Source organism: Lethenteron reissneri, chromosome 37, assembly GCF_015708825.2.
Source record: "Lethenteron reissneri isolate LAM-NWPU_2019-01 chromosome 37, ASM1570882v1, whole genome shotgun sequence".
Lineage (NCBI taxonomy): Eukaryota > Metazoa > Chordata > Hyperoartia > Petromyzontiformes > Petromyzontidae > Lethenteron > Lethenteron reissneri.
Window position 1 is genome coordinate 502751 of NC_083815.1, and position 13412 is coordinate 516162.

Here is a 13412-nt window from a genome sequence, read left to right on the forward strand (position 1 = left end):
GGGAGGAGGGGCGGGGGGAGGAGGGGGTAGGAGGGGCGGGGGGAGGAGGGGGAGGGGCGGGGGGAGGAGGAGGGGCGGGGGGAGGAGGGGGAGGAGGGGCGGGGGGAGGAGGGGGTAGGAGGGGCGGGGGGAGGAGGGGGAGGGGCGGGGGGAGGAGGAGGGGCGGGGGGAGGAGGGGGAGGAGGGGCGGGGGGAGGAGGGGGAGGGGCGGGGGGAGGAGGAGGGGCGGGGGGAGGAGGGGGAGGGGCGGGGGGAGGAGGGGGAGGGGCGGGGGGAGGGGCGGGGGGAGGGGCGGGGGGAGGGGCGACCTCGCGCCCCTTCCGGGCCCTGTTGGTGGCCGCGCTCGGCGCCTCCACGGCGCCCTCTGGCGGCCGCCTCGCGTGGCGCTGGAAGTTCCCGTGGCGCGTCACCCAAGAGGCTCATGTGGCTGGAGATGTCGGAGACGGTCTTGCTAATGTCTCGCCATCCATGTATCGAGCCGTTCAACTTGGATAATCCTTGAGATGGAACACCACCGCGTGTGCAAGGGCGTCCGCGGAGTGGATTGACACGGGCACAGCAAGCTGCCGGTGTCTGGTTCATGTGATGCGTGAGGATCATGTGGTGCTGGGGGTTCACATTTGACACTGGTTGTCTTATGGATACACTCATACCTGCCCTGAGAATGTGCAATCTCCACCACTGGCTCAAGGCTGTATAAACATGTGCACTGTTTTCCAGTCATCCGTTTTTTTTGCCTGGTTTTTATTTGGTTGTTTTTGTTCTGATTTTCTTGACGTCATATATATTGTGCAATATATAACCTCATTCTGTGGGTCTTTCGGTAAAGTGACGTAGATAGGTTAAAAGAAAATTACCAAAAAATAACAAAGAACTACGACTTTCGATCACAACACAAGCGATCGTCATCAGGAGGGAAAAAGAGGGGGAACGCTGCTGAAGCAGACTGTTTTAAACCTTTAAAACAGTCTGCCTCAGCAGCTTTCCAACAGCTTTCCAGACTGTTTTAAACCTTTAAAACATACTGTTTTAAACCTGACTGTTTTAAACCTGACTGTTTTAAACCTGACTGTTTTAATCCTTTAAAACAGTCTGGAAAGCTGCTGAGGCAGACTGTTTTAAAGGTTTAAAACAGTCTGCCTCAGTAGCTTTCCCCCTCTTTTTTCCTCCTGGTGACGATCGATTTTGTTGTGATCGAAACGTCGCAGTTTTTTGTTATTTTTTGGTAATTTTCTTCGAACCTATCTACGTGACTTTACCGAAAGACCCACAGAATATTAATTCCTGCAGTCACGAAAGCTTGAAGTCAATATATAACCTTATTTGCTTTGACCGTTTTGGTGACCCTGGCCACTGTTGCAAATAAAACGCGTCTTGTGTTTTCACCTGGTTCAACAAAATACGCTTGAAACTTGCGGTGTTTTTAGTTTACGTGGTGTGTGGGGTTCATGAGGTGTGTTGATGTTCATGTGATATGAGAGGTTCACCTGGTGTATGGGGTTATTGTGGCGTGAGAGGTTCACGTGATGTGTGTGGTTCACGCGGTGTGGTGAGGTCCATGTGGTGTGAGAGGTTCACGTGGCGTGCATGGATGAACCGTGAGCCCACGTCAGTATGGAGCGCCCTCATCTTTGATCCTCTGCCACTTCTCCCGCTCGGAATCCCGAGCCAAATGCCGCGGCTGCGCTGCAGCCCAAAGGGGCAAAGCTCAGCCACGTGACGCTTTGTGTCCTGCGGATTAATCGGTGATCTCACACGCGCCCCGTGCCGTCCTCCACTCTCAAACCTCGTGGAGTTCTCACAAGAGCAAATGCAGCTCGCTCAGTCTGACGAGGGACACGTGAAGGAGACACGCATCACCGGTATTCTGAAGATAGTTTAATAACTTTCAAACAGGTAAAGATTTGCGCCACACCACTCCTGGCGATAGGGTATCCGCTCGATTGATCTCTGGAGGATATCGACATGGACATCCTCGCTAACGAAATGTTTCATCTCAAGGGATTTTGCAGGTGAAATATTATAGTAAAGTGCCTGTTACAGGAAACAACTGTTCTGGTTTGGAAAGTTGGAAAATGACCAACGCCTTTAAATTTCAACAGGGGAACATCGACTCGAATAAGCCGAATAATGTCTCACCCTCCTCGATGGAAACCAGTGACCCGATCTACACGGCGTCAAGGTGACTCCGTTGCTCCGGGTGGCGCGGGACCCGATTCTCCAGCTACAACATTCCCGAGTGTTGCCACCGAGAGCCAGGCAGGCTGTGCGAGGGCCGTGTTATGCAAGCAGTTGCATAATTGGCTAAACCCCAAATATCTCATTTTCTCACTATTGCAATGAGGCCCAAAGTCCGCACCATGAAAAGCATAAACCAGCCACGCGCCCGCCACACTGCGCCCACGCGCAGTTTTCCCGCACTCGGCAGCAGCCCAACAGAGCCCTGCCACAACCGGATCACCCAGAAGGCGCGCCGTGGTCTGGAGATCTCCGAAGCCAAGTGGGCTCGAGTGTCGTTCGTTCTTAGGCCAGCGACTGCCTGCGGATAGCACGTGTTGTAAGATTTGGCTACGAGGCGGCAAGATATTTCAGGAGAGACATAGATTATTGAGTGTATATGTGCGGATTTCCGTGTTACCCTCCTCATATTTGCGTCGGGGTTCTTCGGTTGTCCTCAGATTTCCTCGCACGCGAAGCGGACCTCTTTTTAATGGAATTAGCCAACAACTTAATGCAGTAGGACCCTGCTGAAAGGAGTCTTGAGAACCAGTGAGGCTTTTCCGGACAGCTAACCAGATTAAACGTAAGATTATAGTTATCATCATAATCAGCAGCAGCAGAAGCAGCGCTCCTCTGCCGACGCCCTCTGCCCGCGCCTGTACCCATTGGCTGGGTGAGAGGGGACTCCAATGCGCGCCTGCACCACTCGCTGCGCCGCGCGTGCGCGGGAGTGAGTGGCCACTCTGGGATGGAGACCGTGTCCCTACCGCCTCTGCTCACGGAGAACGCGACCTTCTCGGCCGCTCCGCGCTCGGCGCTCATCTTCGTGGGCACGGGCGCGCTCAGCCTGCTCACGGTGCTGGGAAACGCGCTCGTCATCATCTCCATCTGCGTCAACCGCCGGCTGCAGACGGTCAACAGCTACTTCATCTTCAGCCTGGCGTGCGCAGATCTCATCATCGGCGCCTTCTCCATGAACGTGTACGCGGTGTACGTGTGGCGGGGCGCGTGGCCGCTGGGCGCTGCGCTGTGCGACCTGTGGCTCTCGATCGACTACGTGGCGAGCAACGCGTCCGTCATGAACCTGCTCATCATCAGCTGCGACCGCTTCCTGTGCGTGTCGCGGCCGCACACCTACCCGGCTCGCCGCACGGCCCGCGCCGCCGCAATCGCGATCGCGGCCGCCTGGCTGCTATCCCTGCTGCTGTGGGCCCCGGCCATCGTGCTCTGGCAGTTCGTCGAGGGCGTGCGCACCGTGCCCGAAGACGCCTGCTACATCCAATTCTTCTCCAACCCCGCGGCCACTTTGGGCACAGCCATCGCCGCCTTCTACCTGCCCGTAGCCGTCATGTGCATCCTCTATCTCTACATCGTGCGCGCCAGCAGGTGCCGTGTGCAGCCGGGCGAGCGGCCTCAGCAGCGGCCGCAGGGCCCAGTGAGACTCATGGCCTCGGCCAAGGTGCTGTTCCAATGGCCTGGAGGTGGCCGCTCTCGCAGCGCTGAGAGCGCCGCGAGTGAACGGGACGCGGAGGGAGCAGCGCCGAGCGCGCGGCTGGAGCTACGAGCGGCTGGGCACGACGGCGCCGCACAGATGGATTGCAGATCTCGTCAGGGAAGTTCCCTCCGCGAACTCAGCCCAGGTTCCGGAGACGAAGACGTCGACGGCGGGAGCAGCCCGGGAGCGGCGCCTCGCGTCCCCCCCGCGCGGTGCCGCCGCGCGCGCCGCCGTCGTTTGTCGAGCGAGATCGGAGAGGCGAGCGGAGAGGCGGCGAGTGGCGGCCCGCGGCTCCGAGTGGGTGGGGGAGGCGGTGCAGGCGCCGCGCGGCGGAGCGGGAGCTTTGGCGGCGCCCGGGCGCGGCGCGAGAGGAAGCTGACCCGCACCGTGGCCGCCGTGCTGCTCGCGTTCATCGTCACGTGGACGCCCTACAACGTGATGGTGCTGCTCGCCGTGTTCTGCACGGACTGCGTGCCCCACGCCGCCTGGGAGCTGGGCTACTGGCTCTGCTACGTCAACAGCGCCGTGAACCCCGCGTGCTACGCGCTCTGCATCCGCGAGTTCAAGCGCACGTTCCTGCAGCTGATGCGCTGCCGCTGCGGGAGCCGAGCGCAAGCCCGGCGCCTCGCGACCGGGATAGCGCGGGGCAGGTGAAGCGAGGTGCGGGGGGCAGTGACGCAAGATGTGGGGGGGGGGCAAGTGGAGAGAGATGTAGGGGACAGTGACACAAGATCTGGCGGACAGGTGAAGCGAGATGGCCCCTCTGAATTGAGGAAGCAACACAAACCAACATCGCGAGGGGCCTCAGGGTCACGATAATTTCTCGTCTTCTGTAAGTTTCTATTCGCGAGCAGATCCATGACTCAAACTCCTTCCTCTCCTCGCCCAATCCCACTCCCCCACTTAGACCCGCAACACCGCCACAGATGCGCCATGTACTCGGGTTCCTAGCTGGGCAGTGGCGGTGGCTATGCACGTGGCGGCCTGTAATCCCGCATTGTGGAGGTACAAGTGAGGTTGGTGGAGCACACACGTTGCAAAACTCCCTTCCCGTGGGTGTAGAGGAGGTGGACCCGCCAACATGTGGACTTCACCTGTTCCATTTGTACGGGACAGTGTTTCTTTCTCGCACGTGTGGGGTTTCTCCGAGTGCTCCAGTTTTCTCCCACAAGTAAACACTCATTAATTGGTCGGTAACACCTTCATATATAGAGGACCGCAGACCGTCTGTCCGTGGTTCATCCGCGTCCCTCTGAGTTATCCTCTCTACGAGAGCGAGCGAAATATGTGCGGCGGTGACGCAGTGTTACAAGGCGACATTGTTATTGCTACTACTGATGATAGAGTCGTGCTGAAGGTGGCTTCGCGTCGGTGTTCTTGAGGCTGGAGTCAGGACACTGCGGCGGCGAGCGCGGCGGAGCTGTAAACACGGCGTCGCTTTATTAGAAACGCGCGGCGCGCGGCCACGGACGCGCGCCGCCCACCGTAGAAACGCACTCCACGCGACGCCAGCCTCCATCATCACCGGCCAGAAATATATAAAATGTCGAGTTTAAAATCTCAAGAGGATGTTTCACACGCACAATATGCAAAACGAGCACGACCATCATTCCCTCGGTATGTACACACACGCGGCACTGGGGGGGGGGGGTCACGCAAGGTCACGGAGTCATGCAGTCACGGCACGTGGCGCGGTGCGCCAGGAAGCACGGGGGAGGTGAGCGCTGTTGGCGGTAAGAGTCGGGGGTGGTGGGAGGGAGGGGGGGGGGACAGGGTGAGGCAACGAGAGTGCCACCAGGCTGGTCACCTGGACGCACTCAGTAAAGATCATCGTCGTTTCATGGTCAGACCCAGGAGGGATCGAGATCGGGGTTCACGAATGTACAAGACACGGCGACACGGCCGGGGGAGGGGAGGGGCGGGGGGAGTCAGGGAGAAGAAGCGGCGGGGATGATAAATCAACGTGAGATGAGCGGGCGGGCGGGAGTTTCACTGCCGCGGCGATTGCAGAAGAAGTCATCTCAGCTCCACGGAAGAACTCGCCCGCGGGGCTCGGCGCGGGACCCAACACCGGGCAAGTCCAGCGAGCAGCAGCGCGGGGCCACCGTGCTGAGCGGGTGGCACTGGTGAAATCGGTGGCGTCACTGTTGGAGCTGGGTTATTGCTTGTGGAGTTTGTGGAGCTGGTGGAGCTGGTGCTATCATTGCTGGTGGCGCTCACGATGGTGACGGTTGCGCTAGTGTCGGCTGCTGGGGCCGCGAGGTGATGACGGAAAGTTTGGTGGTCAAGGTGATAGTCAAGGTGGCGGTGATAGTGGTGGCGGTGATTGTGGCGTTGGTGATGGTGGACGGTGGTCCTCACACGGCCGTCTCCTGGTCGTCGCGCGTGATCATCTGCTGGTGCTGCCGATTTTCGAGGAAGGCGGCGAGCTCCAGCTCCCCGGCTTCACGCGCCACATCTCCCGCCAGGTCCCCCTGCAGCGGCACCGGCACGAGTGCCAGCAAATTCAAGCGATCGGTCGGCGAACCCAAATCCTTCTTTGTATTGTGCAACCATAATCTCCTGCGACTTCTTCGTCTAAATGCCCACGCGATGTAAATTCGGGCGACAAATCGCAGAGCAGATGAATGCATCCAAGCTGAGTCTGTCTGTACTCTACAACCAGATACCACCAGATGACAGCAGAGTCGAGCACTACTGTGAGCAAGCGGTGGTTGGAGAGACGACCACATGGGCGATTCAGTTGCAAGACGGCCGAGTTGCAAGCAACTACCAGCGGCTGCAGCCTCACAAGGTCACGCCTCCTGCTCAGGGTCAGTGCTTACACAAAGCCAACTCTGAATGTGTCCGAACTTATTTGATATATGAAGCTGAGCAGAGTTCGACCCAGTTAATACTTGAACAATAAAACAGGGGGTGCTAAGATGTTCAAACACCAAATATCGTCATCAAGTCTGCATTGACCACACGGACTTGCGGTGAACATGCAGAGAAAACATGCTCCGATCAAATATGCATTGTCTTTGAGACGGATTGACCTACGCCAGAGGCAGCTTTCCTCATGGCCTAATTGCACCAGTGTTAGACCAGAAAACACCAAAAGGCGACCAGTACAGTGTTTTGTTTGCATGTTTACCGCAAGCACGTGTGCTTAATGCAGACTTGTGTCCTTGCAAAAGGGATTTATTTGGTGTTTGAACACATTAACACCTGTTGTATTGCCAGAAAGGGTAAAAGCTACTCTTATTTTTCATACTTTGATACTGGCAAAAAAGGTCCCATGGTTAATACTTGGATGGGAGACTGTGTCGGGACGCCAGGTCAGGTGTTGTCGGCTTGGACTGTGTCAGCAATGTGTTGGATCTATCTGTGAGGAGGTTTAGTGTAACCCCCTCGCGTGGGCGGGATATCTCCGAGTTCTTCTCACGTGAAGAGTACTCAGACTCGATACGGTTTCCCGAGGAAAAGGAGATAATAAATACATGATAATTTCTGCTGAGGATGCCGATGATGATGATGAATAGGGATGGAATGATTCACCCTCTCTTCCTTGGTGATTCGTCGTTGCAGTCGGGATGACATTCTGCTGCAATAATCGATCATTTAATTTCCCATCGTGGTGGATGAATAGCATCTGTAGCGGCTGCAGGGGTCACGTGACAATTAAATGAACAGCATCGACACCCGACAAGACCACCGATTCGCCCACTAGATCCCACGCACAGACCGCGAGCATAAGAATCGGTTAACCTATGCATCACTCTATGATTAACGATGATGTGCCGTTTCTGTTTCCATTGGGCTACCTCAGTATTGAATTGGCGATGAACATGGAGAGAGCTCCCAGAGGCACACCGTTCCAGGAGAAGGGGAATGCTGGGGGTGGGGAGAGAGGGAGGGGGTATGTCGGGGTGGGGAGAGAGGGATGGGGAATGCTGGGGGTGGGGAGGGAGGGGGTATGTTGGGGGGGTGAGCAGAGTGGGTATGTCGGGGTGGGGTACTGGATTGAACCTTGGAGTTGGTTTTGAGCAGCGAGGCTCCGGCCTCCACCAGGAAGTAACAGACGGTGCGGTGCCCCCCAGCAGCGGCACCGTGCAGAGCGGTGTTCCCTCTGCGGGACACATCGTCATCTTCATCATCGTCATCACTGGAAACTCATCACGCCATCACGCATCACAACATTGAAGTACAACATAGCAACATCAAGCATCACAGCATCAGCACATCAAATGAGACCATAACACCACTGCAATATCACAACATTACGTGTGCGTGTGTCTGTGTATACGCACGTGTCAGCCTCCGCTTCATCCAATAGCTCTAGGGGCCCTGTTGGAAATACAGCAGCGCATCAAAAACAGCACGCCCCAATTTCACCGCATCACGCAGACTCCCACCATACCACCACAGCACGAACGCTGCGAGCACACCATGATCCTCTCACCACACGACTATACCACACCACCACACACACACACCATCACACGACTATACCACACCACCACCCCACACACACACCACCACCACCCCACACACACACACCACCACACGACTATACCACACCACCACCCCACACACACTACTGCCACCGCCACCCCACACACACCCTACCATCACACGACTATACCACACCACCACCCCACACACACTACTGCCACCACCACCCCACACACACACTACCACCACACGACTATACCACACCACCACCCCACACACACTACTGCCACCCCACACACACACCACCACCACCCCACACACACACCACCACCACCCCACACACACACCACCACCACCCCACACACACACCACCACCACCCCACACACACTACCATCACACGACTATACCACACCACCACCCCACACACACTACTGCCACCGCCACCCCACACACACACACTACCATCACACGACTATACCACACCACCACCCCACACACACTACTGCCACCCCACACACACACTACCACCACCCCACACACACATACTACCACCACACTCCCGTCACACCCTTCAATGTAATTCTCAGCGTGCATCTCTCCGTGCTTCTCTGCACACTTCAGTTGTTGGACATTTCCGGTAAATTGTCGCGTCTCTGAACCACGTGGCACCTACCGATTAAACACCATCACCTCAAGGCTCACCGCTACTTCATTTTTCATTACCATGTTCAGCTTTCCAAAAGCAGTCAACAATGCTGACTGTCCCATGAAGAGACTCACTCCCCACCAAAGGAATGAGGAATTTCCCGAACTGCCTAAGGGAAGTGAACAGAAGATGATCACCTCCTCAATGCTCATTTGAGTGGCGGAAATAACTTTGGCCTTTGTTAGATTTTTCCAAAAGCCGTGCTCAGCACGAGCAAAGCAAAACACGGCCACGGTGACCCTTGGCAGAACGGACCGGTCTCAAGGATGTGCTTGACGAGGTCGCGGTGGCCCCCAGCGGCCGCGTGGTGGAGCGCGCTGCGCCCCTCCGAGTCACGGGCCAGGAGGTCGGCCCCCCGCGAGTGGGCATCGATCAGCTGGCGGGACGCACGGGAGGAGAAGGAGGAGGAGACAGCGGGTAGTCTTTGGGCCATTGGCTGAAAACATGTCTAATCATTACCACGCGGGGTGGCAAATGCTATAAATTATCTTCTCGAAGAATATTATCTCTGGATCACAAATATGTGAAATAGAAATGTTACGGCGGTAGCTTTAAATAAACGAAATTGTTTATAGAAGCGTACCATCATGTGTCATGATAGAGATTATGGTTTTTGAAGGGAAAACAGCCGAATGCGATTGGAAACAAAAAAGAGACGACAGTGTCGCTCAGCCTCCTGCCCACGGCGGACACCGCCCAGCCCACTCCCTTGACCGCTGTGCCAATGTGCGCTGCCTGGTCAAGGACTTAGGCCGCTACGCCGTCCGCACGCTCTGCAACTTACTTCCCAGGGAACTCCGCTTATTCCCCCTCTCCGCTTTCTCTCCTCAACACGTTCCTCCACCACGCCATGCTTTCACGAGTAGGTGAGTGTGCGGGTAAGTAAGTGGGTGCGTGAATGAGTAAGTGGGTGAATGGGTGAATGAGTAAGTGGGTGAATGGGTGAGTGAGCAAGTGAGTGAGTGAGTAAGTGGGTGAATGGGTGAGTGAGCAAGTGGGTGGGTGGGCGAGCGAGCAAGTGGGTGGGTGGGTGAGTGAGCAAGTGAGTGGGTGGGCGAGCGAGCAAGTGGGTGGGTGAGTGCGTGAGAGACGGGAGGTGAGCAGGTAGGCGAGTGATTGGGTGGGTGAGTGGGTACGTCGAGTGTGCTGTCGAGTGGGAGAGTCGCTCCTTTTCACTCGCTCCCTTGCTAACTCCCTTCCGTTCCCTCCCGTTCCCTCTCCGGGTGCATCACGCGTGCAAGTCGTCATCATCGTTATTGTTGGGGTCTCCGAGTCTTGGGCTCTTCCTCAAATTTATGACCGTGCGCCCACCCACTGCGCGCCCCATTCGCGTGGCGCAGGGCTGGGGTGTGGTGTGTGGGGTGCGGTGGGGGGCGGTGGGTGCGGGTTCAGGGTGCGGTGTGCGGGGTGCGGTGTGCGGGTGCGGGGTGCGGTGGGGTGCGGTAGGGTGCAGGGTGCGGGGTGCGGTGTGCGGGGTGCGGGGTGCGGGGTTCGGTGTGCGGGGTGCGGGATGCAGTGGGGTGCGGGGTGCGGGGTGCGGTGGGGGCGCGGTGGGGTGCGGGGTTCGGGGTGCGGTGTGCGGGGTGCGGTGTGCGGGGTTCGGGGTGCGGTGTGCGGGTGCGGTGTGCGGTGTGCGGGTTGTGGTGTGCGGGGTGCGGGGTGCGGTGTGCGGGGTGCGGTGTGTGGGGTGCGGTGTGCGGGGTGCGGTGTGCGGTGTGCAGTGTGCGGTGTGCGGGGTGCGGTGTACGGGGTGCGGGGTGCGGTGTGTGGGGTGCGGTGTGCGGGGTGCGGGGTGCGGTGTGCGGGGTGCGGTGTGTGGGGTGCGGTGTGCGGGGTGCGGTGTGTGGGGTGCGGTGTGCGGGGTGCGGTGTGTGGGGTGGGTGTGCGGTGTGCGGGGTGCGGTGTGTGGGGGTGCGGTGTGCGGGGTGCGGTGTGCGGGGTGCGGTGTGCGGTGTGCGGGGTGCGGTGTGTGGGGTGCGGTGTGTGGGGTGCGGGGTGCGGTGTGTGGGGTGCGGTGTGCGGGGTGCGGTGTGCGGTGTGCGAGGTGCGGTGTGTGGGGTGCGGTGTGCGGGGTGCGGTGTGTGGGGTGCGGTGTGCGGGGTGCGGTGTGCGGTGTGTGGGGTGCGGTGTGCGGTGTGCGGTGTGCGGGGTGCGGTGTGCGGTGTGCGGGGTGCGGTGTGCGGGGTGCGGTGTGTGGGGTGCGGGGTGCGGTGTGCGGGGTGCGGTGTGTGGGGTGCGGGGTGCGGTGTGCGGGGTGCGGTGTGCGGGGTGCGGTGTGCGGGGTGCGGTGTGCGGGGTGCGATGTGCGGGGTGCGGTGTGCGGTGTGTGGGGTGCGGTGTGCGGTGTGCGGTGTGCGGGGTGCGGTGTGCGGGGTGCGTGTGCGGTGTGCGGGGTGCGGTGTGCGGGGTGCGGTGTGCGGGGTGCGGTGGTGTGGGTGCGGGGTGCGGTGTGTGGGGTGCGGGGTGCGGTGTGTGGGGTGCGGTGTGCGGGGTGCGGTGTGCGGGGTGGGTGTGTGGGGTGCGGTGTGCGGGTGCGGTGTGTGGGGGTGCGGTGTGTGGGGTGCGGGGTGCGGTGTGTGTGGGGTGCGGGTGCGGTGTGGGGGGCGGTGTGTGGGGTGCGGTGTGCGGGGTGCGGTGTGTGGGGGTGCGGTGTGCGGGGTGCGGTGTGCGGGTGCGGTGTGTGGGGTGCGGTGTGCGGGGTGCGGTGTGTGGGGTGCGGTGTGCGGGTGCGGTGTGCGGTGTGTGGGGTGCGGTGTGGTGTGCGGTGTGCGGGTGCGTGTGTGTGCGGTGTGCGGGGTGCGGTGTGCGGGGTGCGGTGTGTGGGGTGCGGGGTGCGGTGTGCGGGTGCGGTGTGTGGGGTGCGGGGTGCGGTGTGCGGGGTGCGGTGTGCGGGGTGCGGTGTGCGGGGTGCGGTGTGCGGGGTGCGTGTGCGGGGTGCGGTGTGCGGTGTGGGTGGGGTTGCGGTGTGCGGTTGTGGCGGTGTGCGGGGTTCGGTTGGCGTGTGCGGGGTGCGGTGTGCGTTGTGGCGGGGGTGCGGTGTGCGGGGGTGCGGTGTGCGGGGTGCGGTGTGCGGGGTGGCTGGTGTGTGGGGTGCGGGGTGCGGTGTGTGGGGTGCGGGGTGGCAGTGTGTGGGATGCGGTGTGTGGGATGCGGTGTGGTGGGGGCGGTGTGTGGGGTGCGGTGTGCGGGGTGCGGTGTGCGGGGTGCGGTTGTGTGGGGTGCGGTGTGCGGGGTGCGGTGTGTGGGGTGCGGTGTGTGGGGTGCGGGGTGCGGTGTGTGGGGTGCGGGGTGCGGTGTGTGGGGGGCGGTGTGTGGGGTGCGGTGTGCGGGGTGCGGTGTGTGGGGTGCGGTGTGCGGGGTGCGGTGTGCGGGTGCGGTGTGTGGGGTGCAGTGTGCGGGGTGCGGTGTGTGGGGTGCAGTGTGTGGTGTGCGGGGTGCGGGGTGTAGTGTGTGGGGTGCGGTGTGCGGGGTGCGGTGTGTGGGGTGCAGTGTGCGGGGTGCGGTGTGTGGGGTGCGGTGTGTGGGGTGCAGTCTGCGGGGTGCGGTGTGCGGGGTGCGGTGTGCGGGGTGCAGTGTGCGGGGTGCGGTGTGCGGGGTGCGGGGTGCAGTGTGCGGGGTGCGGTGTGCGGTGTGCGGGGTGCGGTGTGTGGGGTGCGGTGTGCGGGGTGCAGTGTGTGGGGTGCAGTGTGCGGGGTGCGGTGTGCGGGGTGCGGTGTGCGGGGTGCGGTGTGTGGGATGCGGTGTGTGGGGTGCGGTGTGCGGGGTGCAGTGTGTGGGATGCGGTGTGTGGGATGCGGTGTGTGGGGTGCGGTGTGTGGGGTGCAGTGTGCGGGGTGCAGTGTGCGGGGTGCAGTGTGCGGGGTGCAGTGTGTGGGATGCGGTGTGTGGGATGCGGTGTGTGGGGTGCGGTGTGTGGGGTGCGGTGTGTGGGGTGCGGTGTGTGGGATGCGGTGTGTGGGGTGCGGTGTGCGGGGTGCAGTGTGCGGGGTGCAGTGTGCGGGGTGCAGTGTGCGGGGTGCGGTGTGCGGGGTGCGGTGTGTGGGATGCGGTGTGTGGGGTGCGGTGTGCGGGGTGCAGTGTGCGGGGTGCAGTGTGCGGGGTGCAGTGTGCGGGGTGCAGTGTGCGGGGTGCAGTGTGTGGGGTGCGGTGTGCGGGGTGCAGTGTGTGGGGTGCGGTGTGTGGGGTGCAGTGTGCGGGGTGCGGGGTGCGGTGTGCGGGGTGCAGTGTGTGGGGTGCGGGGTGCAGTGTGTGGGGTGCAGTGTGTGGGGTGCAGTGTGCGGGGTGCAGTGTGTGGGGTGCAGTGTGCGGGGTGCGGTGTGTGGGGTGCAGTGTGCGGGGTGCAGTGTGTGGGGTGCAGTGTGCGGGGTGCGGTGTGTGGGGTGCGGTGTGCGGGGTGCAGTGTGCGGGGTGCAGTGTGCGGGGTGCGGTGTGTGGGGTGCGGTGTGCGGGGTGCGGTGTGTGGGGTGCAGTGTGCGGGGTGCAGTGTGCGGGGTGCAGTGTGCGGGGTGCGGTGTGTGGGGTGCGGTGTGCGGGGTGCGGTGTGTGGGGTGCAG

General features: G+C 60.9%; 2 protein-coding genes across 4 annotated transcripts in view; one reads left to right on the top strand and one right to left on the bottom strand.

Annotated features, from left to right (window-relative positions):
* The first annotated feature begins 2352 nt into the window (after positions 1-2352).
* Positions 2353-4369, top strand: LOC133351308 (muscarinic acetylcholine receptor M4-like). The gene has a single exon (XM_061566409.1). It carries the CDS (start codon positions 2969-2971, stop codon positions 4367-4369), a length of 1401 nt encoding a protein of 466 aa, XP_061422393.1. The 5' UTR covers positions 2353-2968.
* Positions 4370-5138: 769 nt separating this feature from the next.
* LOC133351328 (diacylglycerol kinase zeta-like) overlaps positions 5139-13412 on the bottom strand; it is a 46380-nt gene continuing 38106 nt past the window's right edge. For all 3 annotated transcript variants that reach the window (XM_061566432.1, XM_061566431.1, XM_061566430.1), the window contains 4 exons: positions 9115-9235; positions 8008-8044; positions 7727-7826; positions 5139-6189 (listed from right to left, as the gene is read on the bottom strand). In XM_061566432.1, coding sequence (XP_061422416.1) covers positions 6073-6189; positions 7727-7826; positions 8008-8044; positions 9115-9235 — 375 coding nt within the window. In that variant the 3' untranslated portion in view covers positions 5139-6072. The remainder of the gene's footprint in view (positions 6190-7726; positions 7827-8007; positions 8045-9114; positions 9236-13412) is intronic.